This window comes from Schistocerca nitens, chromosome 1, assembly GCF_023898315.1.
Source record: "Schistocerca nitens isolate TAMUIC-IGC-003100 chromosome 1, iqSchNite1.1, whole genome shotgun sequence".
In the NCBI taxonomy this organism is placed as follows: Eukaryota; Metazoa; Arthropoda; class Insecta; order Orthoptera; family Acrididae; genus Schistocerca; species Schistocerca nitens.
The window spans coordinates 1,181,469,760-1,181,489,406 of record NC_064614.1 but is presented as its reverse complement, the minus strand read 5'-3'; the positions used below and the strand labels follow the sequence as shown (position 1 = coordinate 1,181,489,406).

General features: G+C 45.3%; 1 protein-coding gene and 1 non-coding gene across 3 annotated transcripts in view; both read right to left on the bottom strand.

The window, feature by feature from the left end:
• Positions 1-19,647, bottom strand: part of LOC126200568 (trithorax group protein osa-like) — a 106,452-nt gene that overhangs the window by 7,881 nt on the left and 78,924 nt on the right. The window contains exons 7-9 of one of the 2 annotated variants that reach the window (XM_049936719.1): positions 19,154-19,238; positions 8,132-8,218; positions 3,603-4,639 (exon numbers count right to left, since the gene is read on the bottom strand). In XM_049936719.1, the coding sequence (XP_049792676.1) occupies positions 3,603-4,639; positions 8,132-8,218; positions 19,154-19,238 (1,209 nt within the window). The remainder of the gene's footprint in view (positions 1-3,602; positions 4,640-8,131; positions 8,219-19,153; positions 19,239-19,647) is intronic. The other variant, XM_049936720.1, reaches the window with a different exon arrangement.
• Trnal-caa (transfer RNA leucine (anticodon CAA)) lies at positions 2,364-2,438 on the bottom strand. The gene has a single exon. It is a non-coding gene; the product is annotated as a tRNA-Leu (tRNA).

The window sequence follows — 19,647 nt, the reverse complement described above, 5'->3', positions numbered from 1 at the left end:
AATACTGTGGAAGGTAATGTATCCTTACCATCCCTAGGTATGCGGGTGGAGATGGAGGTGATGAACCGTGACATGTAACTTCGGTAACGACCGACGTTAGTATCGAATCCATGGTTTTCGAGATCTCGAGGCTCGTTGGTGGCAGCCCTGATGTTTCACCCTTAAGGGCAGGTGGGAGAGTGGGAGGGCAGGACTTGCAAAGCCAGCGATGTATCAGCTTAACTATAATAGCTGAAGCATTTTCTATCGAACTTGGCACACGTATCACATACTATATGAAGAAAAAAAAATGCTATAGAGTTAAGACACCCTTATCATTGAGGTGGCGGTGAAAAGATGACATGTAAAAATGTTCGACAACGACCTGCCGTTATTTCGTTCCTGCACTGTTTGGAGTATTTTAATAGCATGTAGCACAATCTGTTTCTTATTTGAGTTATTCAGTCACGTCAATCAGGTTGCAAGAATTAGCATTGCAGAGGGCCAGTAATGTTGTCAGTGTGTTTCGCGACCAAAGATCATGCTACACCGCTGAATAACACCGATACGTTTAACGTAATCTCTGGACTCTCATGGCGTAAGACAGCGGAGAGTCAGACAGTTGCCAATGACAGTCCTTTTAGTCGAGACGACAATCCGTTAGTGTTGTCAATTAAGCGCCCAAGAAACGAAATTGTATCGGTCAGTTTTAATGGAAGGAAAAAGAAGCGGAACAGTTACGAATATATCAAGAGGTTATCAACGACACCATCGACTTCGGGCTAAGTGGGAACATGTCACTAAAATGCGAGCTGGTGTATCTGAAAATCAACATGAACGTCGCGTACAAGGAATGAAGGAACGAGTCAGCACGTCATGGGCTGGTGAACCTGAGCATGAACGTGGACGCCATCCACAAACGATGCGGGAAATATAAATGGGCAGAAAAAAGTCACAACACAAAGAAGGAGAGGTGTGACATAAACTAAAGTTGTTAGGCATGTTTCCAAGAATGAAAGATGATTTCTATTCAGATTTCCACCAGTCGCATAAGACTGGCGCCAGTAGCATCACTATGAGGATGAAAATCACGTTTGCTTTAAATACACCCTGCAATGGTCGTGAGTGTTAAATAACTTTGAGATAGGACGTGGTGAGCTGATGTTAGTCAAGAACGGCTTTAAGGTGACAAAGACGCCATTACCAACACCTCACTGAGTTTTATTCTGTCGTGTAACAGGTCTACGAGACGCTGGATGTTCCTTCTGCGATACTGCAGAAATACTTGATTGTTGGCAGCGGAGGTACTGAGAATGTACGGTCGCAAGAAGACCGAGCAAACTGAGCAGCACTTGGCACCGCTCTGACATAACGAAAAGTTACAAATCAGTTAGTTCAATGACAGCTCCGAGCCAGACGTCGTACAGCGTGCGTCCCATTGCAGCTTCAGTAATTTCACACGAAAGCTGATTAGAGGGAAGGGTGGGGGTCTGCAGTGTTTCCTGATGAAAGCTGCTTCTGCCTCGGTGCCAGTGATGGCCATATGTTGGTTAGAAGGAGGCCTGCAACAAACCTGTATTTGCACAAGACGCAGTGGTTCTACGTATGGAGTCTGCGGTGCGATTTCGTGAGAAAACGGGCTCTCCCGTGGGTATCCCACGCACCCTGATTGCAAATTCGTGCGTGAATCTGGTGATCGTTGTGCTGCCACTCGTGAACAGCATTCCGGAGGGTGGTCTCCAATAGGACAACGGTCGCCCACATGCCGCTGTTGTAAGCCAACATGGTCTACAGAGTGTCAATGTATTGCTGTGGCCTGCTTGATCACCAGTTCTGTCTCCAGCACATATGGGACATCGTCGGAGGGCAACTCAATCGTTATCGACAAACAGCACTAACCGTCCCTCTATTGATCGACCAAAAGCAACAGACATGGAACTCCATCCCACAAACTGACACTCGGCACCTGTATAACACAATGCATGCACGTTTGCATGCTTGGATTCAACACCGTTTATTAATGTACAGGCATTTCACATTTGTATTGGCGTACATCGAGCTTACATTAAACTGTGATCTTGCAATGTTAATCACTTTAATCTCTTACTAGACAAATGTATTCCGGACATTTCATTACTCTACATTAAATTTTTTTTGGTATCGGGGGCTTTTTTCATCAGTGTATGGGTGACATATGCTTACGTGGGGGAAGCCGCGGCAATAACCAAGTGCCAAATATATTTGGCTGAAAAGAAACAGTATTATATGAAGGGCTTATTTCAATGGTGGTACAAGTCCATTTTTGTTCATTCTGAGATACAGAGTCCTAAAGTTAAATGAGTAACAAGTATATGTTATGAAACTTCCTGGCAGATTAAAGCTGTGTGCCGGACCGAGACTCGAACTCGGGACCTTTGCCTTTTGCGGGCAAGTGCTCTACCAACTGAGCTACCCAAGCACGACTCACGCCCCGTCCTCACAGCTTTACTTCTGCCAGTACCTCGTCTCCTACCTTCCAAACTTTACAGAAGCTCTCCTGCGAACCATGCAGAACTAGCACTCCTGGAAGAAAGGATATTGGGGAGACATGGATTAGCCACAGCCTGGGGGATGTTTCCAGAATGAGACTTTCACTCTGCAGCGGAGCGTGCGCTGATATGAAACTTCCTGGCAGATTCAAACTCTGTGCCGGACCGAGACTCGAACTCGGGACCTTTGCCTTTCGCGGGCAAGTGCTCTACCAAATGAGCTACCCAAGCACGACTCACGCCCCGTCCTCCCAGCTTTACTTCTGCTACGTCGTCTCCTACCTTCCAAACTTTACAGAAGCTCTCCTGCGAACCATGCAGAACTGGTAGAGCACTTGCCCGCGAAAGGCAAAGGTCCCGAGTTCGAGTCTCGGTCTGGCATACAGTTTTAATCTGCCAGGAAGTTTCATATCAGCTCACAATCCGCTGCAGAGTGAAAATCTCATTCTGGAAGTATCTGTTATCTCAACTGCAGATTTTTCAGCGCTCATTTAACTTTAGGACTCTGTAACTCAGCGCGGCGGTGTAAGTCGTGACTGCGCGTGACCTTGATTCGGACCTAGAAATTTTCAGCGTACAGTATATTTACTTAACCCGTGTTGCTCAAAAATTCACTTCCGGTACGTGTTATTCTTATGGAGATTAGAGCACTGATAACGAATAATTGCAGAAAATTAACTTCCGGTTTTTAATGAGCACCGATAAGGACTTCCGCCGCGCTGCTGGCTGCTTGGAGACTCTGGCCGCTTGGCAGGCGGGACTGCAACGCAACACGGGTCCTAGTATTACTAGGCCCGTGTTGCAGAAAATTGTTTTGTGTTTGTATTTACATTGTTATTGCTGTTCTTTGCGCCATATTGCGGACGCATAGCTTAGCTCTGGGTTTCGCTGGGCGTTGTCTTTCTATGTTCACTTGTGTTAACGTGCCACAGCAATGACTCGTCCGCAATATTGGTCGCGCCAGACCGCTCGTGAGATTTTTTTTTTTTAATTTGACTTAAAAGTAGTTACCATGTTCCCTATGTTTAGTGGTTGTACCACTATTGAAATAAGCCCTTCATATGTGATAACGAATAGAAGATGACTGATGCGTACCCGCTGCCACCATAGCCTCCGCCGCCGCCGCTGCCTCCAGCGCCGCCCCCGTAACCACTGCTGCCGTAGCCCGTGTTGCCGTAGCCAGTGTTGCCATAGCCACCGCTGCCGCCGCTGCCGCCGCCGGAGACGCCGTATCCAGAAGATGGCGCGTGTCCTCCACCGTAGAAGCCGTTACCGCCTCCGAGACCTGGAGCACCTGCACCGAGACCTAGGGGCGCGCCGCCTCCAGAGCTGGACGAGGCGCTGCTCTGGCTGGAGCTGGAGCTGTAGCTGCCGCCGCCGTCGCCGAAGTAGAGCGGGCCCGAGCTGGAGGAGCTGGAGCTGGACGAGTGGCTGGAGGAGCCACTGCCCCCGCCGGGGCTGCGCCGGAAGCGGTCCTCTTTGCCGGGGATGCCCACCGAGTCCTTGTCGTGGAACGCCTTGTGGCCCTTCTTGCGCAGGAACACCACCAGTGCTGGCACCACCTCCTCTTCCACATCCACTGCGTCTTTCAGGGCCTTCACCTTGTTCTCGATCTCGTCGCTAGCGTCGTCGTCGTCGTCGTCCTTCGCGTCGCCGTCCTTGCTCTTCTCCGTCTCGTGTGATTCTGACTGCTCGTTTTTGTCAGGCACGACCTCAGCCTGGCTGGTCTCCTCCAGTGGAGTTTCGGGTACGTAGCTGGGCGGCATCGGGAAAGGCGCAACGCCACCGGGAGGTGGCGGCACCGCACCCACGCGGTCTTCCGCAACAGGAGGCATGCCGAAGCTGACTAGAGGTGGGTTATAGCCCTGTCGCTGGCTCAAGAATGGCTGGTATCCGCCCTTGACCTGGAAGTCGTCTGGGTAGCCAGCAGGTCGCGGAAACTCGACGACAGTTGGCGTTCCGGGCTGCTGCCCCTGTTGAGGCGGCTGTTCGCGGAAGGGAGCTGGGTAGGCAGGCATCTGCACGGGAGGGACTCCCCAGGCCACCTGCTCTGGCTGGTAGGCTGGCGGTGGGCTCAGCCCGGGGTACGGCTCGTTCGACTGGAAGATGACGCCCAAGGGTCGCTGTCCCTGCTAACAAACGTATTAAATACACCTTATAACAAGTGTATGAATGCATGGTACGATGGCGATATACAGCAGCAGCATTAATTCTGGACGCATTGTCGGAACGCTCACTTTAGCATAACGAGATGTAAGTAAGATTTAGTATACAAAATTAATAAATTATCCTGTTATTTTTTATATGTCCTATTGAATCTTAATCATTTTTAGAGAGTGTGCTGTTATATGTTTTAATTAAAAATGAATAAATCGACTCAAAACGATTAAAAAAGTTCACTATTTCACCTGCTTGGGCATCCGTTTGTAACTTGATCTGTTCCAACAAATCAATCAATGAGAGCGTATTATTTTCGCTCTATCCAGTGAGAAAAAGCGTTTTGGTCATTGTTATAACTCTAGTAGTACCAATACATCGTTGTTGTTGAACTGTGAGATTTCTTTAGTGTGACCTAGTCATGGACTGTGCGGCTGGTCCCGCCGGAGGTTCGAGTGCTCCCTCTGTCATGGGTGTCTGAGTTTGTCCTTAGGATAATTTAGGTTAAGTAGTGTGTAAGCTTAGGGACTGGTGACATTAGCAGTTAAATCCCATAAGATTTCACACACATTTGAACATTTTTTGTGACCTAGGTTGAGAGGGTGCCGGACTGAAAACGATCTCTCCTGTACCAGAACGTGATGATTAGTCACCAAGTAAACTGACTAAGTCATTAACAGTCCGTGAAGAAGGTTATACGTATGTAGAAACAGCAAAAAGGTTGGGCAGAAGCACCACAAAATCTAGAGTGAGGCAAGTTTACAACAGGTATGAAGAAATTGGGTCAATCAAAATTTCTCCAAGAACGGGCAGAAAGCCAATTTCGACTAATCAAGACTGTCGTAGAATCTGCAGTCTTTCTTTGCAAGGTCATCGGTAAAAAACATAAATCTCATCTTGAAGACTTCAGAGTTTGAAGTTTCTGATCGACCGTTCAGACGGCAACTCTGCGAAAACTGTATGCGTGCGAGGACTCCCAGGGACAAGTGTTATCTGAACGAAATGCAGAGGAAGAAACGTGTGCAATGGGCATAAGTATACAGGGAATGGACACAAGCAGTCTGGGTAAGAGTCATTTGGAGTGATGAGAGTAAGATCAGCATCTTTGGAAGTGATGGAGTTAAGTTCGCTCGTCGTCGACCAGGCGAAGACTTATTGCCTCGGTAAACCAATGCCATTATGAAGCATCCCATCAGTGTCACTGTGTGGAGCTGCGTGGAAAGTCATGGCATTGGACATCTGCCGATTTTACGGGGCAACATTACCACAAAAAAGTGCCAAAACGAAGTCTTAGCGCTAAAATTGCTGCCCACTATCCACGATTTGTTGGAAGATAAGGACACACAGAACATGTTTCAGCAAAAGAATATGCCATGTCATACTGGGAAAATCAATAAGAAATGGTACGATAACCATAGAATTAGTGGGCTGCCTTAGGCTGGCAACAGTCCCTATCTCAACCCAGTTGAGAACATGTCGTCGCGGCATAAAATCATGATTTCAAGGCAGAGTCACAGTAACAAGAGAGAGCTTCTAGAGGCCATTGTTAGTTCGTGGTTAATAGTGATCAACCAGATCTTCGACATTTGGTGGACTCAGCGCTGCGCAGAGTCAAGACATGATTAAATCAAAAGGATATCCCACAAAATATTAAGAAATATTGCAATAACTTTTGTGCCAAGTAATTTGTAACTTTCTGAAATTGTTAGGTTGTATTTCGATCGTTTTTTAAAAGAATTAATTAAATTTTAATATTTGAAGTTTAATTTTTAAATAGTGGACATTAAAGCATGTTTTTGAAAATTTGAGGTAAATTGCTGGAAAATTGATGGAACCACGTGGCTTGGTCGTACCCTGATTGCTCGTCCTGTTTAACGGCTCTATTTAAATAAGCAATACGCTCGCTTCATAGGGTGAAGTTATGTCATTGCAAATTATCATTGTGCGACTAATGGTTCAGAAAATACGTCGTCATAAACACTGTGATGCATGAAAACCGAGCTTTTTAAAAAAAAAACAAAGAGCAAATTACCCAGGCTCAGCCAGTGTTTGATAATGAGAGCAGTGCTGAATTTCCAACAAACTTTAAACATACTGTTTTATACATGGAGTTCGATTCCTTAAAGAATGGGGTGTGAGGTTACTGCTTCTCGTGTAAGCATTGAATCGACTACAGTGCTAACGGAACTGTTGAGTCATGTTCGAATTCCGCCTCATAGGAGTGCGACAATCGGCTTCAATCAATCCTTCGATGTGGTACATATAGTCGTCTGTTTTGCCTTAAGCAAGTTCCTGACACCAAAACCACACCTGATTTCGTGAAACTACACTCGTTCCATAGACTCCAGACGTTTTATTTAAACAGAAATGTCCTTCACTTCGCGTTTCAGTCGCTGGTCATGTGCCTATCAACACCTCCACGTTGAAAATGTGTTTCGGAGCACAAAGCACTGCTACCTCCAACTACTGGCGGCGTTCGAAAGTTTCAATCGTTACGTTTAACTGGACATGGAATTTAATTCGCATAGGATATTTATGCACCAGTGAGAGTTCTTTTTATCCTTACTGAACCACCCTCACACAGTTACTTGAGTTTTTAGTTGCAGGCTCAAGAACATCAACGATAAATATCCACCACTTACTGCAAACGGAGCAAGAGCGGATGGTAGGCAATTGAATCTCAATGTAGACAAGTGTAATGTGCTGAGAATATATAGAAAGATAGATCCCTTATCATTTAGGTACAAAATAGTAGGTCAGCAGCTGGAAGCAGTTAATTCCATAAATTATCTGGGAGTTCGCATTAGGAGTGATTTAAAATGGAATGATCATATAAAGTTGATCGTTGGTAAAGCAGATGCCAGACTGAGATTCATTGGAAGAATCCTAAGGAAATACAATCCGAAAACAAAGGAAGTAGGTTACAGTACGCTTGTTCGCCCACTGCTTGAATACTGCTCAGCAGTGTGGGATCCGTACGAGATAGGGTTGATAGAAAAGATAGAGAAGATCCAACGGTGAGCAGCGCTCTTCGTTACAGGATCATTTAGTAATCGCGAAAGCGTTACGGAGATGATAGATAAACTGCAGTGGAAGACTCTGCAGGAGAGACGCTCAGTAGCTCGGTACGGGCTTTTGTTGAAGTTTCGAGAACATACCTTCACCGAAGAGTCACGCAGTATATTGCTCCCTCCTACGTATATCTCGCGAAGAGACCATGAGGATAAAATCAGAGAGATTAGAGCCCACACAGAAGCATACCGACAATCCTTCTTTCCACGAACAATACGAGACTGGAATAGAAGGGAGAACCGATAGAGATACTCAAGGTACCCTCCGCCACACACCGTCAGGTGGCTTGCGGAGTATGGATGTAGATGTAGATGTAGGCATGATCCTGAAGCTTCCCATTGACTATGAGACTGAGTTTGAAGGCTACCGTAGACAAAATCTCAAGAATGGCTCACCTGATAAGGCATCAACATGGGTGCCATGGGGCCCTGGGGCACTGAGCTGTCCGGCTGTGTCACCTGGGCAATGGCGCCACTGCTCTCCTAGAACAAGACAACAGTGTCACAGTCAGTCATGTGGCACTCTTGCATACAACGTAAGGGGTAAGTACAGAAGTACGGGGTGGTTGTAATTAAACTGATAGTGTTCTAAATGCTGCAGTGCAGGCTGTGTACATCACAGGACTGAGATACATCATCAATACGTTTCTTGATCGGTGCGCTCGCAGAGTACGCTGAAAAATAATAGTTTAACGATTCAAATGGCTCTGAGCACTATGGGACTCAACTGCTGTGGTCATAAGTCCCCTAGAACTTAGAACTACTTAAACCTAACTAACCTAAGGACATCACACACATCCACGCCCGAGGCAGGATTCGAACCTGCGACCGTAGCAGTCGCACGGTTCCGGACTGCGCGCCTAGAACCGCGAGACCACCGAGGGGGCAATAGTTTAACGTTCTGCCCCCAGGTGACAAGATGGCGTGGTGGGTGTGGGTGCAGGAAAAGGCGAGGAATGATCAAACCATAATAATGGTGGTTCTCGCACCTTTATTAGAATATGGTCACAAGTTACATCATGTGGTCAGTACGGTATCCCAACTCAGCAACATACTGCATCCGTGATACGGAATGGTCGACAGTTGCTCGCAGCACATCTGGTGTAATCAGAGTGATGTGTCATCGAATGCTATTCTTCAGATCAAGAAGAGTCCGGATACATCCCTAAGAGTACTTCAGATATCTCCACAACCGGAAGTCACATGGATTTAGCTCGGGGGATCTGGAAGGGCACACATCTTGAAAATGCCTAGAGATGGTGTGGTCATTACCGAAGGTTTCTCGAAGCAAACTTTTCACTTGCCAAGCAGCATGTGGTATCGCCATAGCTTGCTTGAAAATTGGGGTTTGGTACACAGTTCACTCTTGCAAACCCAGAATCACGCGTTGCACAAGGTGATCCTTATAACATGCAGCTGTCACAGTACACCGAACAGGCCCGCGAGGTGTCGTCTCCTCTAAGAAAAATGGATCGAGAATAAAGGAGCTTGTGAAATCAGACCACACCACACAGTCACGTAAACTGAGTGCAGTGGATGTTCCTGCACAAAATGGGGCGCAGTAGACCACGTATGGAACGTTTTTGTACACTGACGGCACCGTCCAGAGTTAAATTTAAGTCGTCTGTCAAAACAACATTACCCCCGCCCCCCTCCCCCAAATATCACATGTTCAAATGTGTGTGAAATCTTATGGGGCTTAACTGCTAAGGTCATCAGTCCCTAAGCTTACATACTACTTAACCTAAACTATCCTAAGGACAAACACACACACCCATGCCTGAGGGAGGACTCGAACCTCCGCCGAGACCGGCCGCACAGTCCATGACTGCAGCGCCCTAGACCGCTCGGCTACTCCTGGGCGGCCCCAAATATCATCCATTTCTATGCATGCCAAAGAATGAAGGGCAAAGTCACGGCGTTGTAGCCTTTGTTGGGGCTTCGTTTGGTGCACAATATGAACTTGTATGGATATGGGTGTGAAATGCGCTGCAAAATCTTTTGAAGTGTTGACCAGGGGAGAGAAAACTCCCGTGACACTACTCGACCAGTGGCTATTGAATTAAGGGAGTGATGGCCTTTGTAGTTTGGTCCTTCAACCCCCAGAAACCAACCAACCAACCAGCTATTGAATTTGAGCCATGTGCTGCACAGTCGATTATATCTACAGCAACTCCATCAAAGCCGGCCGGTGTGGCCGTGCGGTTCTAGGCGTTTCAGTCTGGAACCGCGTGACCGCTACGGTCGCAGGTTCGAATCCTGCCTCGGGCATGGGTGTGTGTGACGTCCTTAGGTTAGTTAGGTTTAAGTAGTTCTAAGTTCTAGGGGACTGATGACCACAGCAGTTAAGTCCCATAGTGCTCAGAGCCATTTGAACCATTTTTTGAATTCCACCAACAGCTACTATGGGAATGGGCCACCCATGCGTTTCTCACAGAAAAGTTCAACAGTCTTAATTCGTTACACCAATAGTCACTTAACAAAAAAAAAGAAAAATCAACACGTGTCGCCAAGCGGCAAATAGTATAGTGACGTCATAATAGGAAGCATTTCACATTCTGACTGCTTACAGTGCCATGTTTTCACCTGGTGGCAGAAAGTGGAACTATTATTTTTTCAGCATACTACGTACACCGATTAATGAATATACCTATGAAGTTTCAGCGTGTTGCAATGTACACAGCCTGCACCTTAGCACTCTGATCGCCGACAGTCTACTTACAACCACCCGATACATGGCGATGCGTTATGCCAATTCCCTTATTTCCGATAGCATTAAATAACTGAAGTGTAAAAGCGTAAAGTCTGAATATTCCTGACGATATCATTGCACATGCAACAGAAAGTGGATCGGCATGCTACTTCACTTTCATATTACTGAACGATGAAATGCACTGATGCTACTGTCAAATTAGACGAAATGTACCAGAAGTAAAAGGCGTGATAAGATGATTTGCAAAGTGCCATTATTTGAACTCTACGGAAACTCCCAACTTCGTTCGATGGGCATCAGCTACCTAAATCCTAAAACGCTTGAGGGAGTGTTTTTTCTAGCAGTGGCTAACGCGATATTGCCACTTCTTTCTCATTCATTAAAACCGTTTTGTGTCGATTTTATTTACCATAACGTAAGTAAATTTGGACCCAATTGTGTAATAAAAAAGAATGAAATTTTATTTTCACTTAATTACTGGTCGTCTTTTGTGTGAGACGGTTAAAAACATGGAACTGCACAGAGAACCTGCACATCAGTAAGAAATTTCTTTTCGAAATCTTGTTCTTGTCCGTACTTCGCACCACCCTAATGGTCTTCTGCTCGTTGTTCTTGGAGAAAATTCTGGAAAATTCCTGTCTATAAGACTTGTCGCTTTTGCTGTTCGAGGTGGACGTCCAGTTGAACACCCTTGTTGTGGAGAGGAAACGTCCAACTTTTCCCCGTGATAATGATAATTTCGTGTGGCTCACTGGCCTGGTGCACGTCTTTCTATTGGGCGCCATTTCGGAGACTTCCGTGTCCCTAACACACCCTAGTTACCCACTTGGGGAAAGGAGACCTGCAGTTTAAAGTAGAATCGCAACCACGTGTCGTTTCTGGCGACTCCTCACATCATTGGGAGGTGAAGGCTGGGTTAAAACGCAGATTGAAATATACAAGGCCCGACTGAGATTCGATCCCGCAAGTGTTTTACCGCTAGACCACCAGTGTGTGTGTGTTTGGAGCTTACAGGCTCTCAACGCTGAGGTTATCAACACCATTACACTTAGCAAAAGAAACGAACGGCTAGATCACTAATCGTGGATTCCAGTCTGTTTTCGTCGCCACCATGTTTTTTTTTCTAGAGGCTGTATACACTGACGCATGCAGCGTCGAATAAATGACGAAAAATCTTCAGAAAATAATTTTTTTCTCAGCCTAATGGTGGCCATTTGGTACTTCTGCAACTGGGAATCGCTGCCCTCCACGCATCTAATATTCTTTTTGTAATTCACAACATACTTAGCTTTTGCACGATACCATTCTTTGAATTCATTTCTTAAAGTGCACTGTAGAGCATGCTGACTATTACGACATCCCTTGCCCTTCCCACTTCATCAGCATCTGCTAGTTTCTGTACGCCATTACGCATTCGTCCCTCTCCAGTTTCGTAATTTTTTACGAATCGAGGGAGCTGAGTGAGCTTCCTTTTAAATGAAAGGCAATCTCTCCCAAATGAACGATAATTCCTGCTGAAACAATTCCACTGAATTGGCTAAAAACGGGAAGGCCATATATGATGTGCAACAACATAACAATGAAATTAAAGTCCAAGAGCGGATTTAGAAAAGCGTTAGACAAGGATGCCTCCACAGTTCGACATGTCTCGTAGAAAAAGCAATGTCTGAAACAAAAACAAGGTTCAAGAGATGGAAAAAATTCATAAAATTAATGATGAGCTATTCTGATAACAGTGAGGAAAAATTATAGAATCTGTGGAATACGTTACGTGGCAGCTTATTCCCGCATAAATGGCCATTTTGTTGAATTTTTTTTTTTTTGCAGAAACATTACTAGGAATTTGCTGATTGTATTGTACTGCATTGAACTGGGCCACAGTGGTAGACAACCCCACAGCAGGCTACAGCAGTCCACTCACCCCACAACGAACCCAGTGTTATTGTGTGTTTCGGCTCCCAGTGGACCCCCGGGAACGTCTCAGACCGGACGAGCGTAAACTCAATGTTTGTGTGGTAGAGTAATTACGGTGTACGCGTACGTGGAGATAGTGTTTGCGCAGCAATCGCCGACATAGTGTAACTGTGGCGGAATAAGGGGAACCAGCCCGCATTCGCCGAGGCAGATGGAAAACCGCCTTAAAAACCATCCACAGGCTGGCCGGCACACCGGACCTGGACACTAATCGGCCGGGCGGATTCGTGGCGGGGACCGGCACGCCTTCCCGCCCGGAAAGCAGTGAGTTAGACTGCACGGCTAACCGGGCTGGCAATTTTCTGATTAATTTGTTGTGAGGTTAATTAAGTTTCGTTGACTAGAAGTATATTTAATTTGATTAGTTGCGTAGGACATTTTTAGGGTTTCATAAGCCATTGGTCAGTCCAAAAAATAAAATCTCATTAATCATGATTTCAATTCTAGTGGAATCCTTTATGAATACACTGACAGGACTGATGTGATTCTTGTTTACGTTGTGCAAGCGATATTCTTTGTATAACGGAGGAAGCAGGAGCTGTTGAAAAGACCGCTGAGTGATAGCAAGACTATTAGGAGTTTGCTAGGCAGTACCACTATCCGAACGCTGCGGTCAAGCAACAGAATTAACGGAAATAACTTAGATGGTATGAAAATTATTGCGTGGGGAACCTTTCTCCATAAAATGTCAATAGATGATAAGCCGAGCCACAACTTTCGTTCAGGCGAGTCGTGTAAATATAAAAAAGCTGAATCAGCTGGAACTTTAGGTAAGTTCACCCACAAGAACTCTTTACCTGCAGCTGCTATGTTGGCTATAAAACCCGTTCTTAGAAGAAATGTATGACAGAGAAAACACAAAATGTGAAACAGTCATTCAATAGCGTAGTATGGACCAGTGTAACTAAAAACGTACTTGTGGGATACCACACATTAAAAATAAAATGGAATGTCGTGTGGCTAGGGCCTCCCGTCGGGTAGACCGGTCGACTGGTCCAAGCCATTTTAGCTGACGCCACTTCGGCGAGTTGCGTGTCGATGGGGATGAGATGATGAAGACAGCACAACAGCCAGTCCCTCGAGCGGAGTAAATCTTCGACCCAACCCCAAATCGAACCTGGGCCACTTAGCTGACCACTCGGCTATTGGGGTGTATACCGCACTTGATGCTTTGTGTGTATAATGCTGTCATCACATTTAAGGAGGGCAATACTGATAGAGTGAAAGTATTGGTGGAGCTGGGACCAATGACTGGTTGGAATACGTGAGCCATGCTCGAGGAAGTGGACATGGGGCGAGTCAACAAGGCTGAGCTACAAGCCCAAAAAGCGTCCAAGGAGGCAAGATCGTTGAAGATTAGCAAGAGGATGCGTTAGGACGACGTAGAAGGTGAATAAGAATACGGTGCTGCCGTGTTTTAGCCGTTGAATCTATTAAAAAGTGAGCTCTAACTTGAATTAATTTGCCATTACAATTTCTGAGAAAACAAATTCTCAGACAAATGACCTGTTTCTTAAGGAACTAAAAAAATGGCTCTTCATTTTTTTACAGGTAATTTATAATACTTTTATTGTGATACATCTCTCGCGTGGTAGAGATAGCGTGTATACTTCCAGTAAAATGTTCAAGAATTCAGGAAAAACTGTAATAAAAAACGCAACAGAAAAAAATTCTATCCCAACTCCCAGAACTACATACTTCATCCCAAACTAGAAGAGTTAGTGCGTGGAGAATGTTTAAGTAACCTGCAAAGGTTTCACTAATTTTCATGATGTAGTTGTTGAGAAAATGGGTCAAGCAATCAATAAATTTAACATTAGCGGGATAAGCCATTCATACTCCCATTAAATGAACCAGAAGAGGTCATAAATGCGTTAAGAGCTGTTCTTTAGCACAGGCAGACAGTACAGAATTCGCTTCAGCTCATGTCTGCACACCTGGCTGCGCCAGGGCTTGCCTAGCTGTCATAAAGCTCCATTTTATGACGTAGAAAGAAATCCTCTTGGAAAGATAATGTGAGGTGCAGACGCTGGAATGGGAGAAACTTAGCATCCGACGTTTCTCTGCAGTCTCGATACAAAAGAATGTTAGTTTAAAATCCTCACAACTGGGTCTTGTGCGCTTTCCTGTGTGCGCTTCATGTATTCCATTCGACTTGCTAGGGTTAGAAACCAGTCGTGAAGTGCAAGAGTTTTTCTGCCTTCCGGCCAACACCAGGCCATCATTGGTTAAAAAAGCCGCGAGAGTTCATTTAACGTGTTTACAGAATTATCATTGGGCGGAAGTCACAAGTTCTGCAGCAATTGGCCGGCGAGATTCCTACACTGGCAGAAACAGTAGACTTTCAGAAATTTAAGTCAGAGGACACTCATGGACAGATGGTTGAAGTGGACGTCGCTAGCCGTAGGGAGATGGAAGAGTAAGGACTTGCTGCCAGTTAACCTATGAGATGAGACTTGCTGTCATACAGAAAGATGTCTGCACTTTAGTACTGAGTACAGATTGCGAGCTGGACTCAGCATGGATGTGTGTGATGTCCTTAGGTTGGTTAGGTTGTTCTAAGTCTAGGGGACTGATGATCTCAGATATTAAGTCCCATAGTGCTCAGAGCCATTTTTTTTCCTCGCTCACACTGTATGAGAGTGGTGAGAATGAGCCAGCGACGCAGTCACCAAGTCGGGAGGAACGGAATGTAGTTAACTTTCTGTGGTGTCACCGCCAGACACCACACTTGCTAGGTGGTAGCCTTTAAATCGGCCGCGGCCCGTTAGTATACGTCGGACCCGCGTGTCGCCACTATCAGTGATTGCAGACCGAGCGCCGCCACACGGCGGGTCTAGAGACACTTCCTAGCAATCGCCCCAGTTGTACAGCCGACTTTGCTAGCGATGGCTCACTGACAAATTACGCTCTCATTTGCCGAGACGATAGTTAGCATAGCCTTCAGCTACGTCATTTGCTACGACCTAGGAAGGCGCCATTATCATTTGCTATTTAACTTGTGATGCATACCTCACGCCAGCCTGCGTGAGCTTAAACGCGTGCCAATGGGCTACCTCCTAGTGGCTTGGCTGTCTTGCCAAGTCACAACACTTTCATCAGGGCCGAACTGCACAGTTTTCACGACTGCAGGCAGGTAGTTGCTTCCATCATGCACTTTGGCGGTTCGGTTGTTGTTCGTACTTACTTTTCCGTGTTCTTCCTTTAACCACTACCCATTTCTACAGACATTGGCCACATCCGCGACTTAATTTCATGATTATGCTTTTATTGCATCCCAATGTTAGATTTCATAATTACAATCCCTTATTCATTTCTTAAATGCTCACATACGTATCTCAGTGGATAATTCATATGTCGATGCTTTGCGGTAATAAAGAAAATTGTTAAAGAGACCGGTTGATTCTGTTGTAGACAGATGAGCCCCTTCATTAATATTCTTAAGTAACAGAACCCAGTATGTTGTCCCCGATACCATGTGTTCGACAAGGACAAGTATACCGTAAGGAGTGCCCCAGGGAAGTATGCTAGGATCGCTATTGCTTACTATTTACATAAATGATATGATGAACACGGTGGGTAGGAACCTGGAATGTTTACTGATGAAGCCGTGGTGTACGGTAAGGTGTCGAAGATGAATGACTGCAGGAGGATACAAGAAGACTTAGACAAAATTTTCAGATAGTGTTATAAATGGCAACTAGCTCTAAATGTAGAAAAATGCAAGTTAATGCAGAGGAGTAGGCAAGACGACCTGTAACGTTCGCATTAGCAGTGCGCTACTTGACACAGTCGCGACGTTTAAATATATGGGCGTCACGTTGCAAAGCGATACGAACAGGAACGAGAATGTGAGAATTGTGGTAGGGACGGCGTGTGTTCGACGTGGTTTACTGGAAGAATTTTAGGGAAGTGTGGTTCTTCTGTGAAGAAGATCACGGATAGGACGCTGGCGCCCCCTATTCTTGAGTAATTTTTTGTATGTTCATCTACTCACTGGAGGTCTTGAGCAATGCTCGAGTGTTTGGGATCCGTATTAGGTCAGACTAACCGAAGCAATTCAGGGGTGGGCTGCTACATTTGTCACTGCTAGTTTCGAACAGAATGAAAACTGTTATGGAGATGCTTTGGGAACTCAAATGGGAACCAGTGGGGGGGAAGGCGAAGTTCTTTTCGGGACAACATTTAGAGAACCGGCATTTGAAACTGACTGCAAAACGATTCTACAGCTGCCAATATACGTTTCGCGTAAGTACCACGAAGATAAGATACGAGAAAAGGGCTCATGCGGAGGTATATAGATAGTCCTTTTTCCCTCGCTCTGTTTGTGAGCGAAGCAGGAAAAGAAATGACTAGCAGTAGTACAATGTACTCTCCACAACGCAACGTACGGTAGCTTGTGGAGTACGTATGTAGAAGCAGATGTAGAATTTATCCATGTGTGGTGTGGCACTTGTATTTTCATGCTTGATTAGGCAATCATACTAGTTTTCCTTCGACAAGACGTTTCTGTTGCGCGACATGGTTTTCAATCTTAAATTTGCGTGATACTGTAGGGAGATTACCTTCTTTGCCGGTGGTCAGGGATCGTACTTGTAGCACCTTGTGGTATACTGAATAGTATGTCATCTGACAGTCGGCACACAAACAAGTTCCTAGTGCTGTGAAATTTGGGAAAAAACCGCAAATTGGCATTTATAAGAAGAGGAGCAACACGAAAAATGGAACAGGAGCGTATAATGTAGAAAACCGTCCACGAAAGCTGCCACTGAAGATGCCATGCAGAAGATAAAGGCGAAACGCGTATGGCACGAAAATTGTGTTTCATTCAGTTGTAGTCAGACGGTCCATAAAGTAAAAATTATCAATATACCGTAACATCCATGAATCATCTGTTAATACTAAAGGTAAGGAATCTGGAAGGCTATACTTAGCAGTACGAAGGGCAAAAAGAAGGGTACATTCCACCAATGTGTGGGATACCGTCAGTCTGGATATACAGCCACATTATGGTGGTCGTTCGTTACGCAAGAGAAAACAATCGAGTATTGCTGATGCGTCGACGGCGTAAGACAGTGGACTCCTTCCGAGAGAAGCGGAAGGAAGAGCGCCAAACTGCAGTAGTCTCCTTGATTGTGTACGAAACATTTGATTATTTCAACAGCCTCTCTTATTGTCGCTGCTGCATCCACGACTGGTAATGGAAATTTGTGATAAGATCTTATGGGACCAAACTGCTGAGGTTATCGTCCCTAGGCTTACACACTACTTAATCCAACTTAAATTAAATTACGCTAAGGACAATACACACATCCAGGCCCTAGGGAGGACTCGATCCTTCGACGAGAGGAGTCGTGCGAGCCGCGACAAGACGTCGCAGACCGCGCGGCTACCCCGTGCGGCTCCACGACTGATGAACAAGCACAATGGGTTCTTGAAAAGCTATAGGATGGCCACAATCCAATGGGTGTTCAACGACTATTTTTAGTGTTAAAAAGTCACACGACCTAATACCAAAAGGATTTTGTTCTGATTATCATTTATATTTTGCAAGCTTCAATGTAGTAGAACTTTATTTCATATTTGCTGAAAATCGTATTCAAGTTACAAAATTTGCGATCAGGATGGGCAGAGAAACTTAATGTATCATGGAGTGTTCAGCTTCTGAACCAGATATCTGACCCTTATCTTAATCAGGTTTCTCGCCAACAGCAACAACCGGTGTGAATATACAGCCAAGAAAGACGCAGCAAAAAATATACTCGGAACATAGGTATGCAGCTTATGGGCTGCAAAAACTGCTGCTTTCAAAACGACTGTCAGTGATTTGTTTTCCTCCGCAGCTCATTATGCCTGCCCAGTATGGAACATGTCTGACGCCTAGAAAACAGATATCACCGTTACCGAACATGCTCCGTAACATACAGTAAACTAAGAAGTATGACACCATTCATTTTTTCACTCACATGCATCACATTTTAAGGTCGACGATATTCAAGTCATAAACGCAACTGGATTCAGCAACAGCTACTGAATGTATGCGTCAATTGTAACCTGACTTTAGATATATTTACCGATGCAAACTCATACGTGAGTCGTCCACATGGTGAATGTTGCGCTGCAGTAGTGACTGTGAAAATGTGTATGTGTGTGTGTGTGTGTGTGTGTGTGTGTGTGAGTGAGTGTGTGTGTATGCGTGTATTATGCAGATATATGCGAAACAAGGGAATACAAGTAGCAGAACGAAAGTAAATGAACCTAAAGGACGTAAATATACAACTCGGGAAACGCGGTAGGTAAAGGAATCGTTATTTTACACAGGGGAGTCGACTAAAACATGGAGATGTATTGCGACAACTGAATATGGCTGAAAACCCGGAACGCGTACTAGCCCAAATACGATTATAAAAAAAGTGGCTTATTGCTGTATTTCTTCAAGCAAGTTTTCCCATTTCGCACCTTTGCCATTTGGTAACGTAATGATAATACTTTACAGCAAATAGTAGTACGCCACCTGTTTCGTAGATTTCTGATCAACTCAAATAATCTATATAAAAACTACACCTCTCAGGATTTAAGTAATTCCAGATGTATGTCATCGACTTCCGCTGACTTGTCTGAGCCACTCTGTCACACTTTGACCGCGTAACTGGATCACCTGGTTGTTCTATATAATCTTCATCTTGTATGACTTATCGTTGGTGTTAGGAGTAAGACAGAAGATACAGTACCTGTGCCGATGGCTGCTGGTCGGCTGACGGAACCTGCACCTGGACAGTTTCTTCCGCTGGACTTCCCGCCGGCATTGGGTCACCGCTGGAAACAGAGGAAATCCCATTTGTGTTACCATCGCGATGTCAGAGATCGCTAAAGCGTGCAGATGTTCACCATCTGATCGAATCTTGGTGGTAGTATTTCTACTCCATTAATTTTCTGGTGAACATCCGTGCACAGTCTAGCTCTTTCACTGATATCCCAGCCTCATAACCTCTGAGTACACTCACATCGAGGATGGCCAGAAGATATGTGGCCGAAATACATTTCCTGACAACAAAAAAGTGAAGCACTAGGAAAACATGGTCGCATGTCAATACAGCTTCGTACATGCACACGCCAGCGGTGGGTATGTCAATCATTTAGAGTTGTAATTCCCTGTGGCAGTTAAAGAGTGCGTTTGGGTGGGCCATGTTCACTGTTTTTACAATGCCTGGTGAGGGGTAGACGG